At 41.1% G+C, this 26,765-nt stretch overlaps 1 protein-coding gene across 1 annotated transcript in view; it reads right to left on the reverse strand.

The window, feature by feature from the left end:
- Positions 1–536: 536 nt before the first annotated feature.
- The window catches only part of ITK (IL2 inducible T cell kinase), a 76,218-nt gene continuing 49,989 nt past the window's right edge, over positions 537–26,765 (reverse strand). Inside the window, exons 8-18 of the mRNA XM_017854403.1 lie at positions 24,268–24,281; positions 23,955–23,995; positions 17,514–17,596; positions 15,531–15,664; positions 14,029–14,103; positions 11,902–12,073; positions 11,215–11,431; positions 9,922–9,986; positions 9,713–9,831; positions 6,717–6,874; positions 537–3,119 (exon numbers count right to left, since the gene is read on the reverse strand). Of these exons, the coding sequence (XP_017709892.1) occupies positions 3,048–3,119; positions 6,717–6,874; positions 9,713–9,831; positions 9,922–9,986; positions 11,215–11,431; positions 11,902–12,073; positions 14,029–14,103; positions 15,531–15,664; positions 17,514–17,596; positions 23,955–23,995; positions 24,268–24,281 (1,150 nt within the window). The 3' untranslated portion in view covers positions 537–3,047. The remainder of the gene's footprint in view (positions 3,120–6,716; positions 6,875–9,712; positions 9,832–9,921; positions 9,987–11,214; positions 11,432–11,901; positions 12,074–14,028; positions 14,104–15,530; positions 15,665–17,513; positions 17,597–23,954; positions 23,996–24,267; positions 24,282–26,765) is intronic.

Below are 26,765 nucleotides of genomic sequence, written 5' to 3' on the forward strand. Positions count from 1 at the left end.
GCTTCTTAAACTTTAATGTGTATACAGTTACCTGCAGATCTTGTTAATATGAAGATTCTTGCTCAGTAGGTGAGGAAGAAGCCTGAGAATCTGCATTTCTCACAACATGGTGATGCTATTGCTGCTTGTCCAGGGACCACACTTTGAGTATCAGGGCTCTAAGAAGTTTCCCCTGGTGTCATCCTTTCCCTGATAGAGTCCACCACTTTTTCTGGGCTCTTCTCTTCTTTGACCAGTTTTTTGTTGTTGCCCTAAATTGTTGTATCATAATTTTATTTCTTGATATGTTTTCCTTTTCAATCAGACTAGGAATTTTTTAGAAGTAAAGACTATGCCTTTTCCATCTTTGTTTTCATGAGGATACATACACTGAGCTGTGTGCATGACCCATAGGAACATTTGATATTTACTTGTTGAATGAATGTTGTTCAATGATATGTAGTCTTTAATTGTCTGTGGAAAATGAAACCATGTAACCATTTTTACTTAAGGAAAATTTCTGAGAGTTTGCGATTTAAATAAATACAGAACCCAGGCCCTATGCACCACATTTATTAAAACATAACTTTAATATTGCTATATTCAACTTTTAACTCTGTGTGCTCTACAAAGGATAACAGGTATTTGTAACATTTTTATTTTGAACACTAGCAGTGACTGTACATTAATAAATATGCATCTGATCCAAACATAAATACATAGTCTCAAAAGGTACAAAATGCAAAATCTACAAAATAAAACTAGAACCAAAACTCTGCATAAGGGAGTTCTCTACAAACACAGGGGACCATTTACAAAATGTGAGAAGAGAAAAACCAGGCAGGAAGCCCATTTTGCGGGATAGGACACCGGGAGGTGAAGTATTTACACATGTTCAGTTAAGGCTTTGATGAATCTGAGCTTGAAAAAGATAATGCACAGGGGAATTTTCTAAACCAAACCACAGAGATCAGTCAATTCCAATGTTTTCTTTCTAGATTGAATGTTCCAGAAATCATCTCTAATTAAGGGTTCCAAAAGATAATGTACAAAATTCTAAAAAGTAAACAGAGATAATTTTGGATAAGCTGAGTAAAATCATCTTCTGAATGACAGAGTTTTATCTTGAGGCTCTCCACTTCACAATAATTATAATTAAAAGTTATGCATCTGAATCTCAAGTCAGTCAAAATGTCACATGATTTAGAAAGAGCCAATTGCAACATCATCCTCTCTTGTATCAGGGAATGTCCCTCCTCATGAAGTGTTCAACAAGACTACAGCTGAAAGTTGGAATGATAATTAAAGGAAGAACTCATACTTCTACAGAAGAATCTTTTAAAGTTGCTTTGAAGCTCATCTATAAATGGCTTCAAGCAACATGACTGGTGGGTTGTGAGAATTAAAGGGTTCATTAACTGAATAACTCCAAAGTTATTAACATGACCAAGGTAAGGATACAGAGTAGGAAAAGGAAAATCCTATTCCAAGTTGGAGGGCCATGCCATCAACCACAGTGGTCTGTGCCAGAGCAACACTATTCGCTAGGGTTCTATATTTACTTCTTTACGGACTTTCCATCTTTCCTCTCTGTTGTATTTATTCCCTCTTCAATCCCTTTCATTTTCAGTAGGAGGCAGTGTCGAATAGGAATAAAGAATCCGTGTATTGGGGTCAGACAGATTTGGGCTAGAATACCAGCTCTAGACTTTCTGGTTCCGTCACTTTGGGCAGATGTCTTGGTTTTTTAAAGTCTCAGTTACATTATTTGTAAAATGGGAATAATAATACTGCCTCATGGAGATGTGAACCCAGGGTGAACAGAGAGAGTGCGGGAAGTCTCCTAGCTCAGCACATATTCACCTTGCATATAGAAGTGCTCAAGCCAGAATAGGCATTCTCGTGCCTCTTGGAAGCACCCCAGTCAGTGCCTGACTGTTTCCATCCTGATGGTTTGAGCAAGAACAGACTCTTTATTTCTCTCCTAGAATTTTAGGAGGCTTGGAGTCTCAACCTTAAAATTGCTCAACCCTAGGGCCTAAACAAGTTTCAATTGCTCGCCAAAGCAACACTGACCAACACAATGCTGCCCTCTGTTGATGAGGATCGGATAGTGCAGAGAGGGGGCTGATTCCCAGAGGCTGGAAAAAAGCATGCCCCTCAGAGTCAGTATTCAGAAGTAATCATTTCTTTTCAGGATGCTGGTGGAAGCATTCTGTGCTGAAGAGGAGACAGAGTCACCTGCACAGCTTCGTATAAAAGATGAGCATGGGAGTGATAAAACCTAAGGTCTCTTCTTGTACCACGTGGTTCTCCACCGTCAGATGTTCTCTTGTTCTGGCGCAGATATCAGATACCCAATGCTCCAAGCATGGGACCTGAACTGCTCACCCCAATCCATCCAACGGGTCTCACCACGCTCCCTTCAAGGAGAGAGGTAGCAGCGTACTCTGTAAAACCTCATAGAGCTGCTTCTCAGAATATCCGGCCTCCTGTGTGAGCTGTTCTATCATTCTCTACGGCAGGAAGCTGTGGCTGACAGCATCACAGCAACAGAGCACACTCACTCTAACCTTAGTTAACTCACCAGTTTTCTTAGAAAAAGAGTCATGCTCTTTGTTCCCCTTGCCTCCATATCCTGGGATACTGTGTTGTTGGGTCAAATAAAAAGTCCCTGGAACCATAAACTTTAGATTCATGTTAAAATAACAATAAAATAGCAATCTGGGTCTTACTCATGTCTCTCTCTATTACTAAGTGCAAGAATGCTGCCTGAAAGCTGTCAGGTTGAAGTTTGTGCACCACATGTGACAAGAGGCTAGAGGGAGGGCAGAGACATCATTTCTGTTCTGGCCTGGCTTCCAGCTTGGTGGCTGACCCTCCAGCTGTGGCTTGATTGCCAGCTGTGGTCAGGATGCTGCTTCCATGGTGACTCGGGGACTGATGCCACAGGCCAGGCTGCCTCTGGAGGGTCCTGGGTTGGTGGCAGCTTCTAATGCTCTATGGAAGGAGGACATATCCTTCCTCTGTTCAGGATCTGCAGCCCGTGGCCTGGTACTCAGTCTCTACTAAAGTCCCGATTCTGCAATTTCAGCCAGTTGACGCAGGAGTCTGGAGAAGGCTGGCCGATCTTCTGGTCTCTGGAGAGGGAAAAAAGAACTCTGTAAGCTCCCTGTACTTGTGTGTCATAGGTAAATCCAAAACAAACCAGAATTTAATAGCAGCATCCCCTGCGGAGTTTTATATGTGCTTCCCTATAGACTGTATTCCATATACATTGTCCTAGTTTTTAACAACAGGTATTCTGGAATCCAATAGACTAGTGTTTAATTTCAGTTTTACCATGAATTAGCTGTGTGACATTGAGCAGGTTATTTAACCTCTTTGAACCTCAGTTTTGTCATTTGTAAAATGGGGATAATAATAGTATCTACCTCATGAAATTGTTTTGAGAATTAAATCACATATAAAAATATATCATGAAATTAATGCTAAAGAACACCAAAATATGAAATATCTGGGTATAAATCTCAGAAAATATCTACAGGATCTATATGAGAAAAAAATTAAAAATTCTAATAAAAAAGCAAAGAAGATCTAAATAAATGGACAGATATTCCATGCTTATGGACAGGAAGACACTATAGTGTTAAAATGTTAGTTCTTCCCAACTTCACTTATATAGATTCAATACAATCCTAATAAAAATCTCAGCAAGTTATTTTGTAGATATTGACAAACTTACTGTAACATTTATATGGAGAGGCAAAAGACCCAGAGAGCCAATATGATAATGAAGAAGAATAACAAAGCTAGAAGACTGACCCTACCTGACTTCAGGACTTACTTTAAAGCTACAGTAATGACAGGATGGTACTAGTGAAAGAATAAACAAACAGATTAATGGATCAGCCCAGATATAGATCCATATAAATATAGTAAACTAATATTTAACAAAGGAACAGAGGAGAAAGGGTATAGTCTTTTCAACAAACAGTGCTGTAATAATTGGACATCCATATGTAAAACAATGACTCTAGTCACAGACATTATACCTTTCAGGAAAAATTAACTCAAAGTGGATCACAGACCTAAATGTAAAAATGCAAAATTATAAAACTTCCATAAGAACATAGGAGGAAATTTGGGTGACACTGGGCTTGGCAATGAGTTTTTAGATGTAAACCAAAAGCACAATTCGTGAATAAACAAGTTGATGTTGAGCTTTGTTAAAATATTTTAAAAGTCTGCTCTGTGAAAGACACTGTCAAGAGAATGAGAAGACAAGCCACAGACTAGGAGAGAATATTTGCAAAGCACATATCTGATAAAGGACTTGTATCCAAAATATACCAAGAACTCTTAAAACTCAACAATAAGTAAACAAACAACCTGATTGAAAAATGGGCAAAAGATCTGAATAGATATTACCAAGAAGATATACAGGTGGCAAATAAGCATATGAAAATGTACTTAACAGCATATGTAATTAGGAAAATGCAAATTAAAACAACAATGTAATACGACTACACATCTATTAGAACCACTGAAATCCAAAACAACGAATGCTAATGAGGAACTCTCATTGCTGGTGGGAATGTAAAATAATACAGCTACTTTGGAAGACATTCTGGCAGTTTTTTAAAAAGTTAAACATAGTCTTACCATATGATTCAACAAGCATACTCTTAGGCATTTGCCCAATTGAGTTGAAAATTTATGTGCATACAAATATCTCCACATAAACATTTATAGCAGCTTTATTCATAATTGTTTAAAACTGAAAGCAAGCAAGATTTTCTTTGGCAGGTAAATGTATAAACAAACTGTGGTATATCCATACAATGGAATATTATTTAGCAATAAAAAGAAATGAGCTATCAAGCCACAAAGACATGGAGGGACCTTAAAGGCATATTACTAAGTGAAAGACACCAGTCTGCCTGAGCACTCACACCTGTAATCCCAGCACCACAGGAGGCCTGAGGTGGGTGGATTGATTGCCTGAGCTCACCTGGGCAGTGTGGCAAACCCCATCTCTACCAAAAATACAAAAAATTAGCTCAGCACAGTGGCACATGTCTGTGGTCTTAGCTACTTGGGAGGCCGAGTGGGAGGACCGCTTGAGATTGGGAGGCAGAGGTTGCAGTGAGCTGAGATTGCACCACGCACTCCAGCCTGGGTAACAGAATAAGACCCCATTTCAAACAAAACAAAGCAAAACAAAAGCCCCAAAACCCAAGCAAACAAACAACACAAAAACTGAAAGCAACCAAGATTTCCTTTAGTAGCTAAGTAGATAAACTGTGGTATATCCATACAATGGAATATTATTTCACAATAAAAAGAAATTAGTTATTAAGCCACAAAAAGACATGGAGGGATCTTAAATCATATTACTGAGTGAAAGAAGCCAGTCCGAAAAGCCTACATGCTGTATGATGCCAATATGTGGCATGCTGAGAAAGGCAAAGCTATGGAGACAGTGAAAAGATCAGTAGTTGCCAGTGGTCTGGGGATGAGGAGAGGGATAAATGGGTGAAGGACAGGAGATTTTTTAGGGCAGTAAAACTATTCTGTCTGATACTATAGTGACAGATACATGGCATTATGAATTTGTGAAAACCTACAGAACTCTACAGCACAAAGACTGAAACTTAATGTAAACTATGAACTTTAGTTAATATAATGTATTAATAGAAGTTCATTAATTGTGACGAAAGTATCACACTCATGCCAAATGTTAGTGAACAGTGAAACTGTTCAGGTGAGGTGGGTATATGAGAATTCTGTACTCTTTGTTAAAAAATAAAGTCTATTAATTTAAAAAAATCAATAAATGATGGTTAAAAGAGGAAAAAAGTGCTAATTGAATGTCAGTCATCATTATTATTATTGCAGCTAATCCTTATGAAGTGGATAAGATTTGTTTTATGCCCTTGTTTATGTCTTTATTGTTTGTTTCTTTCCGATTATAAAAGCTCTATGAGCTCATAGATCAAGCATTATTTAATTCAACAGTAAGAAAAAGGAAGTTCAGAGAATTGTCAAAGATTAATGGCAAATAAATGGTAAAGCTGAGACAAAATCCTAGTGTTCTAATTTTTTTGTATTCCACCTTGTTGTCCTACAATGATCTGAATTTTTATTAATTCTCTATTTCAGCAACTTTTCACTTTGGCTGAAATGTATGATTTTTCTAACTCAGCAAAGACTAAGACTCACAGTGATGGGGCTCAAGCCATGGCCTGCAATCCAAGGATGGGGTAAATGAGCCACCCGGGTGGGTACAGAGTAATTGCCTCCCCATTTTAAATTGCTGAATGAATAAAATGAACTCAAATTAAGCCATTTTAATATTTTCATAGCACAAGTGAACTTCGTTCCCAAAGTTATTTCTATAACTTCTAATGGTTTTATGATGTTACAGATTTTTTTTTCTCTTCTCAGAAAATCGAGAAGGAAGCTGGCATAGGCCACACCCCATCTTCCTCTCTGAAGCTGTGCTTATAGCTTGTGACATTATGTAGCAAACCAAATAATATTTAAGGTCACTGTCAGCTCCTTTAGGGATGGGGGATCCATCCCGTTAATAGATCCTCAAAGTCATGTTGTTGCTAATCTATATTAGTTATCCCTCCTGCCTCATCCTTTCGAGAGGGCTCCTTTCTCTAGGGAAGGAGGCAGTTCCTGAAATTGTATACGACAGCGCATGGGGAAGCACTTCCTCCACTGACCTCTTTCCAGCAGTGATTCATAATCTGGTAGACGTGTGTGGAGGCCAGCCGGGGCTTGTACAACCGAAATCCAGTGCTGATGTCTTCTACTACCTCTGAGTTGCTTCGGTTTTCATATGGGATTTTGCCTTCACTGAAAACTTCCCACATCAGCACACCTATGAGAAATGGTGAGCACAGCACAGTGAATGACAAAGCTCACAGATAGCAAACAAACCAACCTGCCTCTAGAAATTACAGACTCCTTGGCATTAGGATTCATGTGCTACCTCCAGAAGTACATGGAGTCTATCTGAGGTTTATTAGGCCTGTCTTATTTTTAAAGAACTGAAATTTCCCGACCTTTGTAGTGGAGAAGGATTTTCAAGATGGACCCTTTGTTATATCAAACTCAAATGCTACAACTGACAGTTGTAGACTCAAACACCACGATGCAGGATGTAAATGAATGGAGTGTAGGAGGTGTGACACTATAGGGATTGGGGAGGATTGTGGAAAATGAAATAAACAGTTCTGTCTTAAGGAGACAGCTATGATTTGACTCCAACCAAAGTATGGCACATGAAAATGAGGGATCAGAATTGTCACATTTTCTGATTTTTTTAAAAAAAGAAGTCAAAAATTAAGAGTTGAACTTCTTGAATTTTAAAAATACCATGCAGACCAAGCAAAACACATCTTTTGCTTGTCTATTTTTGACCTCTGATTTAATCCCTTTCTTTTCCTCTTCTGCCCTTAGTAGAAATGTCACACCCAGCTTTGTCTTTATCATGTGCTGATATATTCACAGGTTGTCAGAGCAAGAAGGCTGCTTGCAAATCAGCTAATCCAGAGCTTTCCGAAGCTTGTTCCAGAGAATCTTAGAGTACACATTCCCAACGCATGATCCCCAAAACACCTGAATAAAAATCATCTCACAGGCTTGTTCAAATGGCAGATTCCTGGGCCCTAGCCCAGATCCAGTGATCAGAATCTCTAGTGTTACTCAGAGGTGCCTCGGGAGTTGGAAATTCAGAACCTGACCCTAAATAAGAATGCTTATCACTCCAAGACATCACAATTTTTAGTGAAAATTTATTTAAAAATGTGCTGCTGCTAAAACATGGTTTCAGAATGATTTCTTTAATACATAGATGCATAGATGAGATATGTATAGATAAAAAAAATTGAGTGAAGTACAAAGAGGTTGACTTGTTCTGAAGAGCACACTGTTAATGAGGGCAAAAAAACTTAAAACATAGGACAAAGTCAAACGGGTTGATGCAGGCATGGAGCTTTCAGCTCATCCAGGTTTCTGTTGCTTAGGCTGGTACCCCCAGTTTTTTCACACTTGTTTTTCATTGACCTCTTTCTATTCTGCATCCATCCATCAACCTCATTTCTGGACTCTCTTCAAATAACATATCTTAGGCAGGGACGAATTTCAGCCCAATCCTCTAACGGTAAGATGCTGCAGGAAATTCCCAGGCTGATACCCTTTGGCTGAATAATCCCCATTCAGAGTCAGAAGGTGAATGTGCTAAAGTGGCCATTGCTCCAAATGTCTCATTGTGGGGCCCTTGCTTGGTGCAGTGTGATCAGTTTTATCACCCATAGTGAGATGACTGTACATCAGCCCCAACCTTCCTAGTTATACACACTGAGAAGAGGAGAGTCATCCAAGAATGCTGTTAGTAAATTTCTTTCAAGTCCATTCTGTAACTTAAACCTGGTTAACAAAGTGGCTGCTAGGTTTGGTGAATAGGGGACTGTTTTAAGAAACAGGTAGGACTCATAATTAACAAACCGCTTGGCTCCTAGAGCTGGAGAAGAGTTTTAACACTCATTCTTCTCCTAAAAGATTTACCTAGCCAACCTCCCCCTGGTTTCTACTACTAGTAAGACCTTGTCAAACCCTTCCTTCATACCGAATGGCAAAAATCAATCTTCAAGTAGTTTCTGCACACAGTATAATTCTTCTTATAATCCAAATCAAAGAGGTTCTCTGGTATATATTTTTTGCACACTTTAGTATGCACAAACTATGACTTCAGGTGACATGACAAATTCAGCAAGAACATTTGGTACATCCCGCCATACCAACATCATTCATTCATTCATAGCCATTTGCACTTTTTAGAAATTCTAATTCCTTATCATGGCCTGCCACCTTCATTGTCTATTGTTCTCCCAATAAGTCAGTACCCCCTGTTCTTTGGATGCACCAAGATTTTGCACTTGCTGGTCCCTCTATCAGGGACACTGTTCCCTGGCTCTTCAAACGGTGACAGCTCCCTCCTATCATTCAAGTCTCTGCTGAAGAATTACCTTCTGAGAAAGGCCCTCCCACACCACCCTATTCAAAGCAGACCCTCTTTCCATTCTAGTTACTCTGCGCCAATACTGTTTTATTTTATTCATAGCAACTACTTATGATTGCTTGACTTTATCTTCTATCCCTTAGCATGTTTATGATTGTTATGGTTTACGATGGTTATTATGATCTTTTGTGATTTTCTGTGTCTCCTCCTGTCTCAAATTTAGTTCCAAAAGAATAGAAGTCTTTTCTTTCCTATGAACCATTGCATCCTCAGCACCTAGATTAGCCCTTGGCATAGAATAGATCCTCAGTTAATTGTTGTTGAATGAATAAATATTAATACTTATTGAGAGAGAAGTATGGAAATGTAATGTTGGACAAAACATGGTCCCTGCCTTCAAGGGGCTCATATTTGAATCTCCTGACTTCTCCAGCTTTTGACTTCATAGCAGCGGGCACCAGAATGCTGTTTCCACTTTTAGTTTAGCTCCCACCACCATGTCCAATATCTCTAAAAACAAACAAAATAATGAAGGCCCTTTCATAGTTTTCAGGGCCTTTCTTACGCAACCCTCCAGTGGGACACCCTCATGATACGATACTGGGTTAGGGTGGGTAAGGTTGTCTGCATTTGATAAGGGAAACAGCTGGCCTGCAGCCCAGATCTTGGGGCGGTGGGGCCCAGCATGACACTCACCAAATGACCACACATCCGATTTGCTGCTATAGCGACTGAAAGAGAAAACTTCTGGGGATGCCCACTTCACTGGGAATTTGGTGCCTGTGGAACTGGTGTACTGATCATCAAGAACGAACCTGGGAAGAGAGTGGAGGGAGAAGGTCAGAATGTTCTGGGGGCCTGAGTCCCATTCCTGAGACTTCACTGGCACCACATCCCTCTTTTACCTTGTCATCCCGAAGTCGGACACCTTGATGACTTGATTTTCTCCCACCAAACAATTTCGGGCAGCCTGGAGAGGAGACAGGCAAACAAAGGGGGAGAGGAAAACTGTTGATGGGTTGTCAGTAGTTAAGAAGTCTCCTATAATTCCAGTCCTTTGCTTTACTGCAGTGCTGTCATACAAGGGCATCATGGAGCTTTACAAATGTTAATTAAGCCTCACAAATGCCTGCTAGAAGTTAACTGGAAAGTTGAATGTGTAAGATCCACTATCAAGATGAGTAAGTTTATCTCCATTCTTGAGTTCTAATTAGAAATCCTTGGTGTTGTCTAACCAAAGATAGGCTCTAATGCAACCTGATGTGATAGGAAATGTTAACATCAGGGATAACAGGAAGAAAGCGTCTCCCAGTTGACTAGATTAAGAATGTTTTGATGTTGTTAATCCTTTTAAAACTATTCTTCAATAAGGAGAGTACCTGACCCCTAATTAGTATTATAGAATGTTGCATTGAAAGAGCCCTTAGAGATAACACCCCAGTGTGTCTCCAATTTTTTTTTTTAGATGGAGTCTTACTCTGTTGCCCAGGTTGGAGTGCAGTGGCACGATCTCAGCTCACTGCAACCTCTGCCTCCTGGGTTCAAGCAATTCTCCTTCCTCAGCCTCCTGAGTAGCTAGGGTTACAGGTTCCCGCCACTAAGCTCAGCTAATTTTTTTGTATTTTTAGTAGAGATCGGGTTTCACCATCTTTGCCAGGCTGGTCTCGAACTCCTGACCTCATGATTCACCCACCTTGGCCTCCCAAAGTGCTGGGATTACAGGCATGAGCCACCACGCCCAGCCATATGTCTCAAATTCTAATGTGTGTACAAATCACATGGGGAATGTGTTAAAATGAATATTCCTGAGTCCCAGCCACCAGAGATTCTGAGAGGAGCTTAAGGGCTTCCCCAGTGTGATTCTGGTAGACCCTTGAATAACACCTTCAGACAAACTCAGTTTCCTCAATTTACCAGGAGGAAACTGAGTCACAGAGAGGTTAAGAAGGAGTGGCAGTGATCTCCATTTTGGAAGACTAAAAACTGAAATGCAAGGTGAAAGACTTTGGACTGGGATTAGGGCCCAGAAGTAAGTCCTCATGAAGCACTTTCCACTAGGACCACCCGAAGTAGGTGAGAGGTTGAGAGAGGAAAGGAGATTGTCTGTGATGTATTATTTATTAATGCATTCCCAGTCATTTCAGTGAGACGTGTCCCTTTACCCTGGACCTGTGGGTGTTCACCCTGCGTGCTCATACCAAGTCTCTGTGGATGACACATGCCTCTTCCAGGTAGGCCATGCCCTCACACACGTCCAGACACATGCCCAGCAGGGTCTCTGCAGCAAAAAGTCCCCGCTGGCTGCGTAGATAATCTGACAGGCAGCCGTGCTCCATGAACTCAAACACCAGGCAGATGGGGGCCTGCTCCAGGCACACCCCATACAGCTGGACCAGTTTGGGATGAGACAGTTTCCTGGAGGAAAAAAACAAGGGTTGAGATGGCCTAAACTCAGCCTCCCCAAAATGCCAAAAATATTATGGTACCAAAATAGCCAATGGTCATTTTGTCTAATTTATGGTTTGGATGAAAATAATATTCATTCCCTCCCCAAAACAAAAACATGTCATTGGAGCTGAGACCTGACAAATGGCAAGGAGTCAGCTCTGTGTGTGAAGATGAGCAGAGGCCAGTGTGGCTGGCATGTCATGGACCAGAGGAGAGATGGGTAGGAGCTGAGAAGGGGGAGGTAGGCGTGATCAGATTATGGTGGGCTTTGGAGACCACTGTGAAGAGTTTGATTTTATTATCTGTGTGATAGGAAGCCACTGCCGGGAGCTTGCACAGGGAGATAGTACCCTATGGCGTTTGAATGGCATTTCAAGAACACAGAACTGATGTTCCTCCACCCAGAGTTTCTGCATATCCCTGTTTCGAGCACTCACATCATGACTTCAGCCTCCTCTATGAAGTCTTCTTCTGACATAGCCCCTTCCCGAATGGTTTTGATAGCCACCTTGTCCTTGTTGAGCCAATAGCCCAGATGCACCAACCCAAACTGCCCACTGCCAATCTCTTGTACAAAAGTGAGTTCTGAGGGATCAATCACCCATTTCCCTGGAAGAGAAAGAGAGAGTTCCCTGGGGTCAGCAAGTGGTAGATATAAGGTTCTGGGATACCAGGGGATTATAAAGCCCTATCTAGAATTTTAGCCTATGTTAATATAATTCAAAGATGGCAAATAAATAATCTTTTTTCCCACATAATAACATAGGATATGCTAGAAAACTATGAAAATATATGTGGGAAGGTAACATGGAAAGAAGAAGGAGAGTGACATTAATCAAGATATTAAAGAAACCATGTTAATCAAAATATTAAAGAAAGGGTTCTTGCAATGTAACAACCATTTTCTATGTCTGACTCTAAAGTTTTATTGTCATTTTCACACTAAGTAAATTTCATTTGAGCTGATCATTCTTTCATTCATTCATCTATCAAGAGCATCTGCTGTATACGCAGAACTCTATTAGGCCTTACTGGGGCGGACGGGCAGTTAAAGAGACAGATTTAAAGACAGTTTGTGCAGAGACACAATCTAGCACAAACTAGTGTCTGGCACATGGGAGGTTCTCAAGAAATGTTTAACAAACAAATACGAGATTCCAAGACTCAGTTTCCTCACCGACAAAATGAGTGGGCTGACCAGATAATATCTGAGATTCCATCCCGCGTGGACACATTAAGACTGTACATTTATTAGAATACCCTTATTTTCATAAGGAGGCTAAAGAAGCACTATCCTTTTCCAACGCTTGGTCTGGTACCTAAATAGCAAGATTTTCACCGCTTTGAGGCATAGACTCAACAGCAAGCAGTATTGAGCACCTACTATGTGCTGGACATGGTGCTGGTTAGGGATAAAGAAGCCCATGTGTGGCAGTGGTTCTCCAAGTATTGCCCTTTGACCACCTGTATCAAAATCACCTAGCATGCTTGTTTAAAATGTAGACTCGGCTGGGCACAGTGGCTCATGCCTGTCATCCTAACACTTTGGGAGGCTGAGGCAAGAGGATTGCTTGAGCCCAGGAGTTTAAGACCAGCCAGGGCAACATAGTGAGACCCTGTCTCTACAAAAAATTTTTAAAAATTAGCCAGGCATGGTAGCATGTGTCTGTAGTCACAGCTACTTGGGAGGCTGAGGTGGGAGGATCACTTGAGTCCAGGAGGTCAAGGCAGCAGTGAGCCGTGATTACGCCACTGCATCTCCAGCCTGGGTGACAAAGTAAGACCATGCCAGAAAAAAAAAAGCAGACTCCTAGACCCTATCAAGGATTGTGTTTTGGTGAGTGTTTGGATAGGAGCCAGGAGTCAACATTTTTAATAAGCATTCTAGAAGACTTTGATGCACACTGAAGTTTGAGAACCACCAACCTAGGAGATAAGAAATGAAAATCAGGCAGCCTTCTCCACAGGCAGCGCACAGTTGGGGCCAAGGCTATGCAAAGCCATATGCCTTCAGAGTCCAGGCAGATAATCCCAAGTGAGTGAAGCAATTCCATAGGACAAGCAAACATAGTAGGGGCTGCAGCACTGGAGATCTTGCCACGCCTAAGGCATTCCAAAGAATTTTAACACTCTCTTATGCAGACAATACCTCCAGATGCTGTCAGCTTGCAGTTCTTGCAATAGTCTGCTACTCAACCAACTAAATGATATAAAAGTTCTAGAAGATAGGTGGAAACACAGTGCTAAGGCACGGTTTTCTAATATTTTTCTAATAGCATTTAGTAGAGTGCTCTGTACAAAGTAGGTGCTTAATAAACACTTCATTAATGAACTCTTCACTAAAACCAATGGTCACTGGTTTGACCTAGAGAAACATGCTTATGTATGTACTTCTCTTACACACAATGTAAATATTCATTAATGCCATCATCTCTAGATATATAATATACTTGTTTTAATGGTGATTTGTAGTCTGGGGATCAGGTAGGCTCATGGCCAGTTTATTCAGAATTTGCCCCAGACCTTGAGGGACATGAGTTTACATTCCTGATTGTACTGCTCACCGTATCTCAGTCCTGCTGTAACTGGAGCTTTCTGCCTCCCAAAACACACTGGATACCGGAGTCGAGTCACCAGGCCTGGGATGATTGAAAAGCCAAGAAGCAGTGGTTAGGCCTTTGCTGTAGCAACCATCTAACTTAAATCACTAAAAATAATAAGAATAATAATAATCAGATGCAAAAGCTAATTTTATTCTGGAAAACAAATCCCAAAGCCTAATTACTGATATTGCGCCCTCCTTGAAAACATCATAGGCACAGGTGGGCAGGTGGTAAAATTTCATGATTTCCATAAGATAACTTGCTAATAGAAGATATATAATATAATTAAATATTTGTCATATTTTTCTATTTGTATATTTGTTTATTATTTATGGTCCAAAAGAAGCCAGGGTGGGCTTTTGCCAGTTTTCATTAAGTCTCCTGTGTGGGTGCTGATATCGTTTGGATGTTTGTCCCCTCCAAATCTCATGTTGAAATGTAAGCGCTGGCTGGGCATGGTGGCTTACACCTGTTATCCCAGCACTTTGGGAGGCTGAGGCGGGCAGATTACCTGAGGTCAGGAGTTCAAGACCAGCCTGGCCAATGCGGTGAACCCCGTCCCTATCAAGAATACCAAAATTAGCCCGGTGTGGTGGCACATGCCTGTAATCCCAGCTAATCAGGAGGCTGAGGCAGGAGACTCACTTGAACCTGGGAGGTGGAGGTTGCAATGAGCCAAGATTGAACCACTGCACTCCAGCCTGAGCTACAGGGCAAAACTCTGTCTCAAAAAAAAAAAAAAAAAAAAAAAAAAAAAAAAAAGAAAAGAAAGGAAAGGAAAGGAGGTGGGGCCTGGTGGGATGGGAGGTATTTGGGTCATTGGGCAGGATCCCTCACAAATGCCTTGGTGCTGTTTTTGTGATAATAAATGAGTTATCACTCTGAGTTCATGCAAGATCTGATTGTTCAAATGTCTGTGGCACCTTCTCCCTCCTCGCTCATGCTCCTGCCATGTGATACTCCTGCTCCCCTTTTGCCTTCTGCCATGACTGAAAGCTTCCTGAGGCCTCCCTAAAAGCCAAGAAGATGCCGGCACCATGCTTTCTATAGAGCCATGGACCAATTAAACCTCTTTTCTTTATAAATTACCCAGCCTCAGGTATTCCTTGATAGCAATTCAAAAAAGCCTAACCCAGGTGCCTTCTGGCTTTGTCCTCTAGAGCAGCAGTCCCCAACCTTTTTGGCACCAGGGACCGACTTTGTGGAAGACAGTTTGTCCATGGATGGGTGTGGCAGGGGGTTGCTTTCAGGATGAAACTGTTCCATCTCAGATCATCAGGCATTTGATTCTTATAAGGAACGCACAACCTATCCCACAAGTGCTGTTCACAACAGGGTTTGCACTCTTATGAGAATCTAATGTAGCTGATCTGACGGGAGGCGGAGGTCAGGCAGTAATGCTTGCTCACCTGCTGCTCACCTCCTGCTGGGTGGCCCTGGTCCACCCCTGCTTTAGAGCTTACCTCCTCCATTATGTTGGTGATAGTTGATGAGAAGAGGGATGGAATCGAACACAAACTTTTCAGCCACATAATATCGCTTAGGATTGTCATTTGTTTCCTTGATGTGATAGTGCTTTATACAGGGGTTGTTCTCACTTAAACAAATGAAGCGTAAATGTAGTTATTATTAAGAAGCAATGTTGAGACAAAAAAAAAAAGTCTACTAGTATTAAGTTCTTACTATCTTTGTCTTGTAACCTCTCACAAGATGGTAGATATTGTTCAACTTGTAAGTCAGTCTTGACAGGTTGGCCCTGGGTGCTGCAGTACTGAGTTTAAAAGGACTCTGAGGTTGTGTCTGGACCCAGTGGACAGCACTGTTGTGATGGATTGGTGATGGTTCTTCCACTGCCACAAAATGAATGAATGGAAATATTTGCTATGTGATTGCCTTGCCTGTTCTATGAATTTAACTGATTGTCAGCATACTTTGAGAAAGCCTCTCTGACCCCTTCACACTTACTTGACTTTATGCTGCACAGGATGAACATAACAGGCCTGACTACTCTCCTTAGAAAGACCTGCTTGCACGCTTAGCCCTTGGCTGGTGTTTGGGAACTGGGATTTCGGGAGGGCTCTTTCTCTAACTGATAAGGGTGGTGAGCTGTGCCTAAACTGTTTGCTAGAAACAGTGTGATTTATGGTGAACACTTGTTTTCCTTTTGGGTATCTGGAATTTTGGCACGTGCTAGGCAGGCGCTGTCTATGGAAACAGCCTCCAATAAAAGCCTTGGGCACTGAGTCTCTAATGAGTTCCCCTGGTAGGCAGCGCTCACGTGTGGTTACAACTTGTTGCTGGAGGAGTTAAGCACATCCTGTGTGGCTCCAGTGAGAGAGGACTCTCGGAAGCTTGTGTTTTGTTGCCTCTAGATTTTGTCCCATGTGTCTTTTCCCTTTGCTGATTTTGCTTTGTATTTGCTGTATTAAATCTCAATAAGTCTTAGTCCAGTAAGGCCTCCTAGTGAGTTCCTGAAGCTGGGGGTAGTTGTGGGGAGCCTCAACAGAGACTGTATGTTTCATCCCTTTGCCATCATACCTGCGGGATTGCAGGTCACCTCCTTACTGTCTCCCAGCCATGGCAGAGGCACAGCCCCTGTGTTCCCTCCCATCCCTGGATCAGGCCCTTCCTCTTTGCCACCTGCCCTTGCTCCACGTCCTGCTCACAGTCTCAGTCTTCCAAAACAATTTTCCAAAGACACCTTAAAAATTATTTATCTCTTCTCTTAATTCTGACTGCACTTTGGTCAATGTCAAACAGCTTAGTTCTAACTAATGTTCTAATTAGAAGGGAATTTGAACCCTAGATGGGTTCTTAGACATCATTTTACAAAGAAGAAATAGGCCCGGAGGGGCAGAAAAGCAGCAAAGGTCTTGCAGTCCAGTTGGCTGAAGGCTGGAGGTGCCTTGGCCCCTTCAGACCCACGGCTGTAGGGAGGCACCATCAGCTCCTGAACCTCGGTTTCTTCTGTGTGAAATGAGCACAGTAATACCTGCCTTCAGGGCTTCTTAGGATTGGAAATGGTCTGCATATTTTCTGGCACATAATAAAGATTCAGTTAATGGTAGGTAGTTTTATGAGCAGAGCCAGAACTGCAGTTCATATATTTTTGCTTCCAGATAGAAATATCTCTTCTGTTATTCTATGCATTAAATTATATACTCATCCAATACAGTGCCAAGTATTTTATATCTTTAGAACTCTAAAATTGGAGATGCTAATTGAAAGAGGACCTGGCATCCACCCCCAACTCTGTCACTTTCTAAGTCTCTTAAGTTCTAGCCTTGATCTCCATGGCCTTGGTTTTCTCAGAGTGAAGAGGGAAAACAGACCATTTCTAGTGAGCCTCTACCTCTTGCACTGTCTGACTTTGTTGTCTGTACCCCAATGCTCACACACTTCAGAAGTGTTTCTCTCCACTTTGCTGAGCAGAGTTAGCTCCATACCTTACAACAGCCTTGGTGAAAACAGACACGGTGTATGTTCCCGGAGTCCTGGAATCTCTTACCATGAAGGCTCCTTCTTTGCCCTGGAATGGTTAGAAAGAATGGAAGGTTAGTGATCTCAGGAAACCAGGCTTATTCCTCCAGCTCTACTTTCTTGCCCATAAAAGGAAGAAATACTGTAGGCCCACTTGGCATAGAGCAGATTTCAGTAAGAATGGCTACCGTTTCATTTATTCCTGTCCTTCAGTAGATATTCCTTGGTCTCCTACGCAGATCCCAGACTGTTCTCGTGCTGACATGAACCATGAATGGACATGTACAGACATAAGCTCTGCCCTTTTAGAGCTCCGCATAGATCAGACTCTTTACAGATATTTTCCAACTCTTACCACAATACTGCCATCTGGATATTGGTATCCTTAACTGCCAATGACACTGAGTGCCAGAGAGCTTAAGTGGCATTCCCGCCACCCACAACTAGAAAGTGAGAGAATTGGGATTTGAACTCTGGCATGCAAGCAAAGCCCAGGCTTGGTCTACTACTCCAGATGCCTCCTTTCAAAGAAAGTTAGAAGCTGCTTCTCCATTCCCCTACAAAGTCACAAAACTGTCCTGAAAACTTCATCAGTGTCTTAATGGGAATATAAAACTTTTAAATTTTTTTAGATTCAGGGGGTATGTGTGCAGGTTTGTTACATGGACATATTTCGTGTTGCTGAGATTTGGGCTTCTATTGAATCCATTAGCTAGATAGTGAACATATTACCCAATAGGTAGTTTTTCAGTCCTTGCCACTCTCCCTTCCTTCCCACTTTTGGAGTCCCCACTGTCTATTATTCCTATCTTGATGTCTGTTTAGCTCTCACTTATAAGTGAGAACATGTGGTATTTGGTTTTCCGTTTCTGTGTTAATTCACCTAGGATAATTCCTCCAGGTGCACCTGTGTTGCTGCAAAATGCACAATTTTGTTCTTTTTTAGGGCTGCATATAAAGAAAATTGGTGTGTCAAATTTTCTTTATCCAATCCACTGTTGATAGGCACCTAGGTTGATTCCATGTCTTTGCTGTTATGAAGAGTGCAGGTGTCTTTTAGGTAGAATAATGTATTCTCCTTTGGGTATATATCCAGCAATAGGATTGCTGGGTTGAATAAGAATTTTATTTTTAGTTCTTTGAGAAATCACCAAACTGCTTTCCACAGGGGCTGAACTAATGAACATTCCTACCACCAGTGTGTAAGGATTCTCTTAATGATAATATATTTCTTAGGCTCTTTCCAGAGTGAGAATTTGGCTGCAGGGCAGAAGGAAAAAGAACATTAAGCTCCTGGTTTCATGAGAGAGGTGGGAAGAAGGGAGTGCCCTGAGAATGTAACTTTCGCCACCCTGACAATTTTGCCAGCACTGATGCAACAAGCACTGATGAAACAAGCACTAATAAATGGACATACCATTTTATTCATTCTTGGTGAAAATTAAAAAATAAGAAATCTATTTTAAGTCCTTCGTATCTAACACTCTGTTCCTACTCTGCTATAAATTTGCGCTGGTAACATTTATTAAGCCTAATATTATGATTCACTTAACTTAGACATAGTGAGGGCCCTAATTAAAGGTCAGAGTTAGACAAGATGTTTGTGCAGATGGCATACACTTGGAGCATAAGGAACAAAGTATATAGAACCTACAACAACGCAAATCCCTCTGTCCCACAACTACAAAGATGGTTTGCCTATGGGTGCACACCTGTGCGCACACACAGTGGCCCATGCTAATTGTTTGAATTCTAGAATCTCTGGGTTTAAAATGAATTTCCTATTTTTTTTTTTTGAGATGGAGTCTCATTCTGTCGCCCAGGCTGGAGTGCAGTTGCGCAATCTCAGCTCACCGCAACCCCCACTTCCGGGGTTCAAGCAATTGTTTTGTCTCAACCTCCCGAGTAGCTGAGATTACAGGTGCCTGCCACCATGCCTGGTTAATTTTTTGCATTTTTAGTAGAGATGAGGTTTCACTATGTTGGCCAGGCTGGTCTTGAACTCCTGACCTCCAGTGATCTACCTGCGTCGGCCTCCCAAAGTGCTGGGATTACAGGTGGCTCTGAGCCACTGCGCCTGGCCTTAAAAGGAACTTATAAAGATGAGTAACTATATAAGCTTTAGTTTCCTCATCTGTAAAATGACCGTTGGAAGGTTGTTGGGAGAATTAAAGTAATGGGCTTAGAATTGCTCCTGGAGTGCAATACCAGAACAAGGACTATTAGGGTTCTTACTGGCCATTATTATCACATGCTATGGTATGCCACTTATTGGAAGTAATTATTCCATTGTCAGTCTCCATCTGAGACATGTTGGATGTGTTAGGAGTATTTTTCTTTCTCTCTGTTCGCATAATTTGAAAGTGACCTTTCAGAACATAATCTTAACACACAGGTTAAGTTATTGTGAAAAGATGGACTGATAATTCATAGTCTCATTACGCTGCATTATATTTTAACATTGTCTCTGACATACAGCCATCTTTCATTCTGGAGGTGGTGCTTTTCTTCTCTTGAAACAAACCAATTATTAAGTCAACATTGAGTCTTCAATAACATTTTATAATGTCTGAACTTCAGGTTGCCCCATGTGTGAGATGCTGTAAGGTGTTCTAAGGCAATTACAGAGTACCCACTTCCAAGGAATTTACCATCTACCTAGATGGGTAAAGACAGAAGAGAAACTGCTGAGATTGGAGGCAGAGTGAGAACAGAGCCACTGGAGAAGTAATAATACTAATAATAACATTTGACCTACAAGGGTTCAAACGCAAGAAAACCCATTTTCCATAGCTAGGGCGAGGGAAGGCATGACAGACTTCTTGGAGGAGGCAACATTGGAATAACTGATACAGCACATTAGGAGATGCTTTTTAGTGGCTCCCAAACATGGGTAAGTCCCAGAATAACTTGGGTGCCACCTCTAGAGGTTCTGATTTGATAGGCCTGGAGTCCGGCAATTTGTATTTTTAAAAAGCTCCTGCAGTGATGCTTATGATCACCCAGGTCTCCCTTAAGCGGAGTTGTTAGTTTAAAAACATTTATTAAGCATTCAATATATTCCTTCATTCATTCAACAAATATTTATTGAACAACTACAAGGGGCTAGATACACTTTTGGGTGCCTAGGTACACCAGGAACAAGATAAAGCATTTATAGTGTAGTGGCGAAATATGTATGAGGCAGTACACCAGGAGTTTTAGTTCATTAAAAGGTGTAATGAATCAATTCATCTCTTTTATTATTATTATACTTTAAGTTCTAGGGTACATGTGTAGAACGTGCAGGTTTGTTACATAGGTATACATGTGCCATGGTGGTTTGCTGCACCCATCAACCCGTCATCTACATTAGGTATTTCTCCTAATGCTATCCCTCCCCAAGCCCCCCACCCACCGACAGACCCCGGTGTGTGATGTTCCCCCCACATGTCCATGTGTTCTCATTGTCAACTCCCACTTATGAGTGAGAACATGCGGTGTTTGGTTTTCTGTTCCTGTGTTAGTTTGCTGAGAATGATGGTTTCCAGCTTCATCTATGTCCCTGCAAAGGACATGAACTCATCTTTTTACCAACCCAAATGCCCATCAATGATAGACTGGACAAAGAAAATGCGGCACATATACACCATGGAATACTACGCAGCAATTCCTCTCTTAAAGGTCCTATACTTATTAGATAAAAAGACTCTAAATACACCTAGAAATAACACAGCTATTGTTCCAAAACAGCATACAAAAACAGTGAAAAATAGCAAGAAAATGCCATTCAATTCTATCCAGAATCTAGACTAAGTTTGAAGTTTGCCCTCATATTTACCTAAGGAGGAGAAGAGAATTTGGTAAAGTAGCTCAAAACATTAGTAAGGAGGCTGGGCATGGTGGCTCATGCCTGTAATACCAGCACTTTGGGAGGCCAAGGTGGGTGGATCACCTGAGGTCAGGAGTTCGAGACCAGTCTGGCCAACAGGCTGACACCCTGTCTCTAGTAAAAATACAACAATNTAATGCTATCCCTCCCCAAGCCCCCCACCCACCGACAGACCCCGGTGTGTGATGTTCCCCCCACATGTCCATGTGTTCTCATTGTCAACTCCCACTTATGAGTGAGAACATGCGGTGTTTGGTTTTCTGTTCCTGTGTTAGTTTGCTGAGAATGATGGTTTCCAGCTTCATCTATGTCCCTGCAAAGGACATGAACTCATCTTTTACCAACCCAAATGCCCATCAATGATAGACTGGACAAAGAAAATGCGGCACATATACACCATGGAATACTACGCAGCAATTCCTCTCTTAAAGGTCCTATACTTATTAGATAAAAGACTCTAAATACACCTAGAAATAACACAGCTATTGTTCCAAAACAGCATACAAAACAGTGAAAATAGCAAGAAAATGCCATTCAATTCTATCCAGAATCTAGACTAAGTTTGAAGTTTGCCCTCATATTTACCTAAGGAGGAGAAGAGAATTTGGTAAAGTAGCTCAAAACATTAGTAAGGAGGCTGGGCATGGTGGCTCATGCCTGTAATACCAGCACTTTGGGAGGCCAAGGTGGGTGGATCACCTGAGGTCAGGAGTTCGAGACCAGTCTGGCCAACAGGCTGACACCCTGTCTCTAGTAAAAATACAACAATGAATTGGGTGTGGTGGCATGTGCCTGTAATCCCAACTATTTAGGAGGCTGAGGCAGGAGAATCACTTGAACCCAGGCAGCAGAGGTTGCGGTGAGCCAAGATCAGGCCACTACACTCCAGCCTGGGTGACAGAGCAAGACTCTGTTTCAAAATAAATAAATAAACAAACAAGCAAACAAACAAAACAAACACTCCCCTCCACATTCATATACATCAGTAAGGAGGAATGTTTCAACTGCCAGAGCAAGCAAAATGGACTTAGCACCTCACGAGAACTGCTGTAATACAGGAATCATCTTTAGGAAGTTATTAATGTGGGCTGTTTGAAGTGCTCCACAGATGACATTAACTGATGTGTGATTTAATATAGCAAAACTACACTTGTTTAAACACAGTGTAATTCAGAGTTTTAATTAATTTCGCACTCCACTCAATTAGTTTATATTAATCAAGTTCTACTTTGTTATCCATTAACATAGACTGGCGGCACCAGGTTTGAGCTGGCTACATTTGCATTGTAAATTTTACTTGAGAAAGTACAGATTCCCAGGAACTAATGCTGGAGACTCTGATTCTGTGGATCTGGAGTGGGACCTGGGAATCTGTATTTTTGAACATTTCCCAGCAATTCTAAAAATTTCAAAAAAACAATTCTGTGTTTTTTTGGGGGAACCCACAGGAACCAAGTACTGAGTTGGTGTAGAGCCAAGGAGAGACCAGAGTTCAGTAAGGACTCAGCTCAACCTCTTTTCCTTCGTGGAATCTTTCCCAACTCCTCTGGAGTTTACCTCAGTTTATTTTAGATGATTTGCTTGCTCTTTTTTCAGCATTTGTCTTGTTTCCCAAGAGTCCCAATGCTGTGGACTATGGTCAGCCGTGTTAGTCACAGGACAAGGAGCAGAAAGTGGCAGGATGAGGGCTGGGGAATTGCCATCCCTGACTTAATCCAATGCTCCCCTTCTACTCATTGATAAACTGAGGCCCAGAAGGAAGAAGAGAGGTCCCCAAAGTCATACACTGAGTTGGTGACTTAACAGGAACTAGAGCCCAGTACCTGCCCCACCATACCGTGTTTTCTACTTTTCTCTTCCCTTTCTCCCTTAATCTTGACATCCTTGAGTAAAATCAGTCCTGCTATGCATGGCTTTAAAGAATAACTGTTAAAACAAGTGCTGTGTTCCATCTGGACTCACAGCCCAGCCAGGCTGAATCAGAGTCACAGGCACCTCTGACCTACACCGAGAAGAAGGCACGGCAGACCAGCCCTGATGGCACTCCATGGCCAGCCATCACCACTCATAAAGACTGCTGCAGCTGTGGTGATGTCTGCATGCCAATGCCAAGCCCAGGTTTCTCATCCTGTGGTTTGCTAGTCCTGTAAATTCCCAGAATATTTTTACCAGACGTGAAAACTATTGTTAATCCAACATATCGATCCACTGCATGGGCATAAAACACAGCAAGGCTGAAAAAACAATACAATTCTTTCTTTCCTTTTTCCCTTTCTTCCCCCCGCTCCCTCCCTCCCTCCCTCCCTTCCTCCCTTGCTTCCTTCCTTCCTTCCTCCCTCCCTTCCTTCCTTCTTTGACGGTTCTGATCTTGCGCAGGCTGAAGTGGCAGTGGTAACAATCACAGCTCACTGTAACCTTGAGCCTCCTGGGCCTCAAGTGATCCTCCCACCTGACCTGCCAAATCACTGGGATTCCAGGCATGAACACTGCACTTAATCATTTGTTTTATGTCAAAAGACAGGTTAAGGAGACTTACTGTGTCCCAAAGAAGTTTTTTCAGCTTGTCTCGCTGATACTCTTATTGTACGACCTGAAAGCAAGTAAGAAAATCATATGTCCATGACATATTTTAAAAGTTTCATTATTTTATCAAAGACCATGCTAGAAAAATCATATGTGGGCGGCCGCCGCGTGGCTCAAGCCGTAATCCCCAAGCAACTATTGGGAGGCACGAGACGGTGGATCACAAGGTCAGGAGAATCGAGACCATCCTGGCTAACACGGGTGAAACCCTCTCACTAAAAGATTACAAAAAAAAAATAAAAAACTAGCTGGGCGAGGTGGCAGGCGCCTGTAATACCAGCTACGCGGGAGGCTGAGCAGGAGAATGGCGAAAGCCCGGGAGGCAGAGCCTTGCCAGTGAGCTGAGATCCCCACGCACTCCAGCCATGGGCCGACCAGAGCAAGACTTCGTCTCAAAAAAAAAAAAAAGAAAATCATATGGTCATTTTCTATTTCTGATAGTGCTTTAAACAAATTTTTAAACAAAATTTTAAGTATATTTTACTTATTTAACTTATTTAACAAGCCTGCACACATATGTTTCTACCAGTGTGTTTAAACTCAAAACCAAATGCATGATTCATTTCCAGGTATTAAAATGTTTAACTGGAAAGAAACACATGAAACAGAATTGGCAAAATATCGATCATTGTTGATGCTGGGTTTGGGGAACATGGATATTCATTATATTATTCTCTCTACTTTTGTATATGTTGGAAATTTTCTAAAATAAAGTTGTAGAAAACATTAATCTTCCTCTTCGTTTCGTAAGTCAGTAGGCAGTTGGTTGTAAGGAAAAGGGTGCTAGTGCAGCTATAAAAATGTAACACCAGTTTGAAAGTTTAGCAAATATCCTTTTAAAACAACTGTAGTATTTTCCTCTTTAAGACTGGTCTTCCAGATATTCTGCCAAGTAATTGCATTATTTTTATAATTTTGTTGTCTGGTGAAAAACAACTATAAAATGGTAAAGAAGAATATATATGATTTTAGGGATGCGGTTTTTTTTTTTTTTATGTTGTTAACAATATTTGAGCCAACATCCTAACCTCTCTGGCTGCTTCTTAGCTAAAAGGAGGCAGACTGATCCTCGGTTAATAATCAGTTTTGAAAATTAATAAATCCAGGAGGAAAGAAGGTCTGGGTAGGGAAGAAATATCACTTAACAAACTTGTTTGGCTATTTGAGAGTAGCCATGATTAAAGGAATTCATGGATTCGTTAGAGGTTTTTGAACATTATAAGACAGAATAGTACATACATTACACGAACATGGGCTCTAAGAGATTATCTAATTGAGGATTGGGAAAATATAGGTTTCATCTCATACACAAGACCCCAGCGATAGTAGTGGCTGCCTAGAGCTGTGCATTGAAAAGGTTGTCACCAGCATGGTGGGTAAATAGTTTCACTATCAAAGGGTGACATCTACCTGAGTTCAGTGCACGGGAAGGGAAAGCCAGCAAGAGATTCATGATTTGCTTCCCTTCATCTTGTCTGAGCATTCATTTTATGGAGAAGGGATCAGAACTCAAATAGGATGAGGTAACTTGCCCAAGGTCATGACTGCAAACCAAGGCAGGAGACCTGAATCCATTCAATTTACCAACCCATGACTATGTTATCAGGTGGTACATTTTTAAGTACTTAAGCAGATCTCACCTGAAACTAGACAACACTAAGTTCACAAATAAAAAGTTACCATACTGGAATCTTTCATATATCCAGTTATATACTAAATATCTGAATGTTTGCTTGTAAGTCATGTTATTTTTCAGCTGAGATTCATAATCTGGAGAATGCAAACTGAAAGTGCACAGTATAACTAGATTGTTTTGTTTGCATGGTATAGTGTTTTATTTTTGAAATGGCTTAAGATATCTTTAGGTGGGTGAATAGCCTTTTTTTCTGCTCCAGGCATCACTATTTCCTATTGCTTATCCTGTTGGAATTTTGAGTTTGCTCCTTTGATCATAAGCAAAGAGATTCTGATTAAAAGCAAAGATGAACAAACAAAACTACACAGTCTAGTGGTCATTTGAAATAATGCTTATTGCTTTTCCTTCAAAGGTATTGCCTATAATTTTGTTATTTTATTTAAGCATATATCCTATACGTTTTATGTCAGCTCAAAAATTCTTAGAACTGACGACTCTTCTGTTTACTGAGGGAAGGGCTACTCACACATACTTGACCAAAACAAACCAGGCTGAGAGACTACAGAAAATGACAGTCCTTCACTAAACAATCTACTAGAATTTCAGCAACAAATAATTCGACCACATTTGGATTAAGAACCCTATTGCATTAATAGGTGTCCTCATTAGCATTATTCTTTAGGCCTGGTATCTTATATTTAGTGAGTAATTAATTTTTAAAAATTTTTAAATAATTTCAAACTTACAGAAAAGCTGCAAAATAGTGTAAAAGAACCCTCATCTGCACATCACCCAGGTGAGCCAATTGCTGATATTTTATACATTTGCTTTACTATTCCCTTTAGATAGACATAGATTGACTTTTCTTCTGAACTATTTGAGAATTGACTTTTACTCCTAAGTACTTCTGTGTCTATTTCCTAAGACACAGAGTATACCCTTATCTAACCACACTACAATTACCAAAATCATGAGATTTAAGATCTACATAATACTAGTACTTAACTGCAGATCTTATTCAAATCTTATCGGTTGTCCCAATAACGTATATTATAACAAAAAATATTTTTTGTATGGTTCAAGATCCAGCCCAGGATCACCACTGTATTTAATTACCATGTCTCTTTA

This window comes from Rhinopithecus bieti, unplaced genomic scaffold (genome assembly GCF_001698545.2).
Source record: "Rhinopithecus bieti isolate Rb0 unplaced genomic scaffold, ASM169854v2 scaffold_38833, whole genome shotgun sequence".
In the NCBI taxonomy this organism is placed as follows: Eukaryota; Metazoa; Chordata; class Mammalia; order Primates; family Cercopithecidae; genus Rhinopithecus; species Rhinopithecus bieti.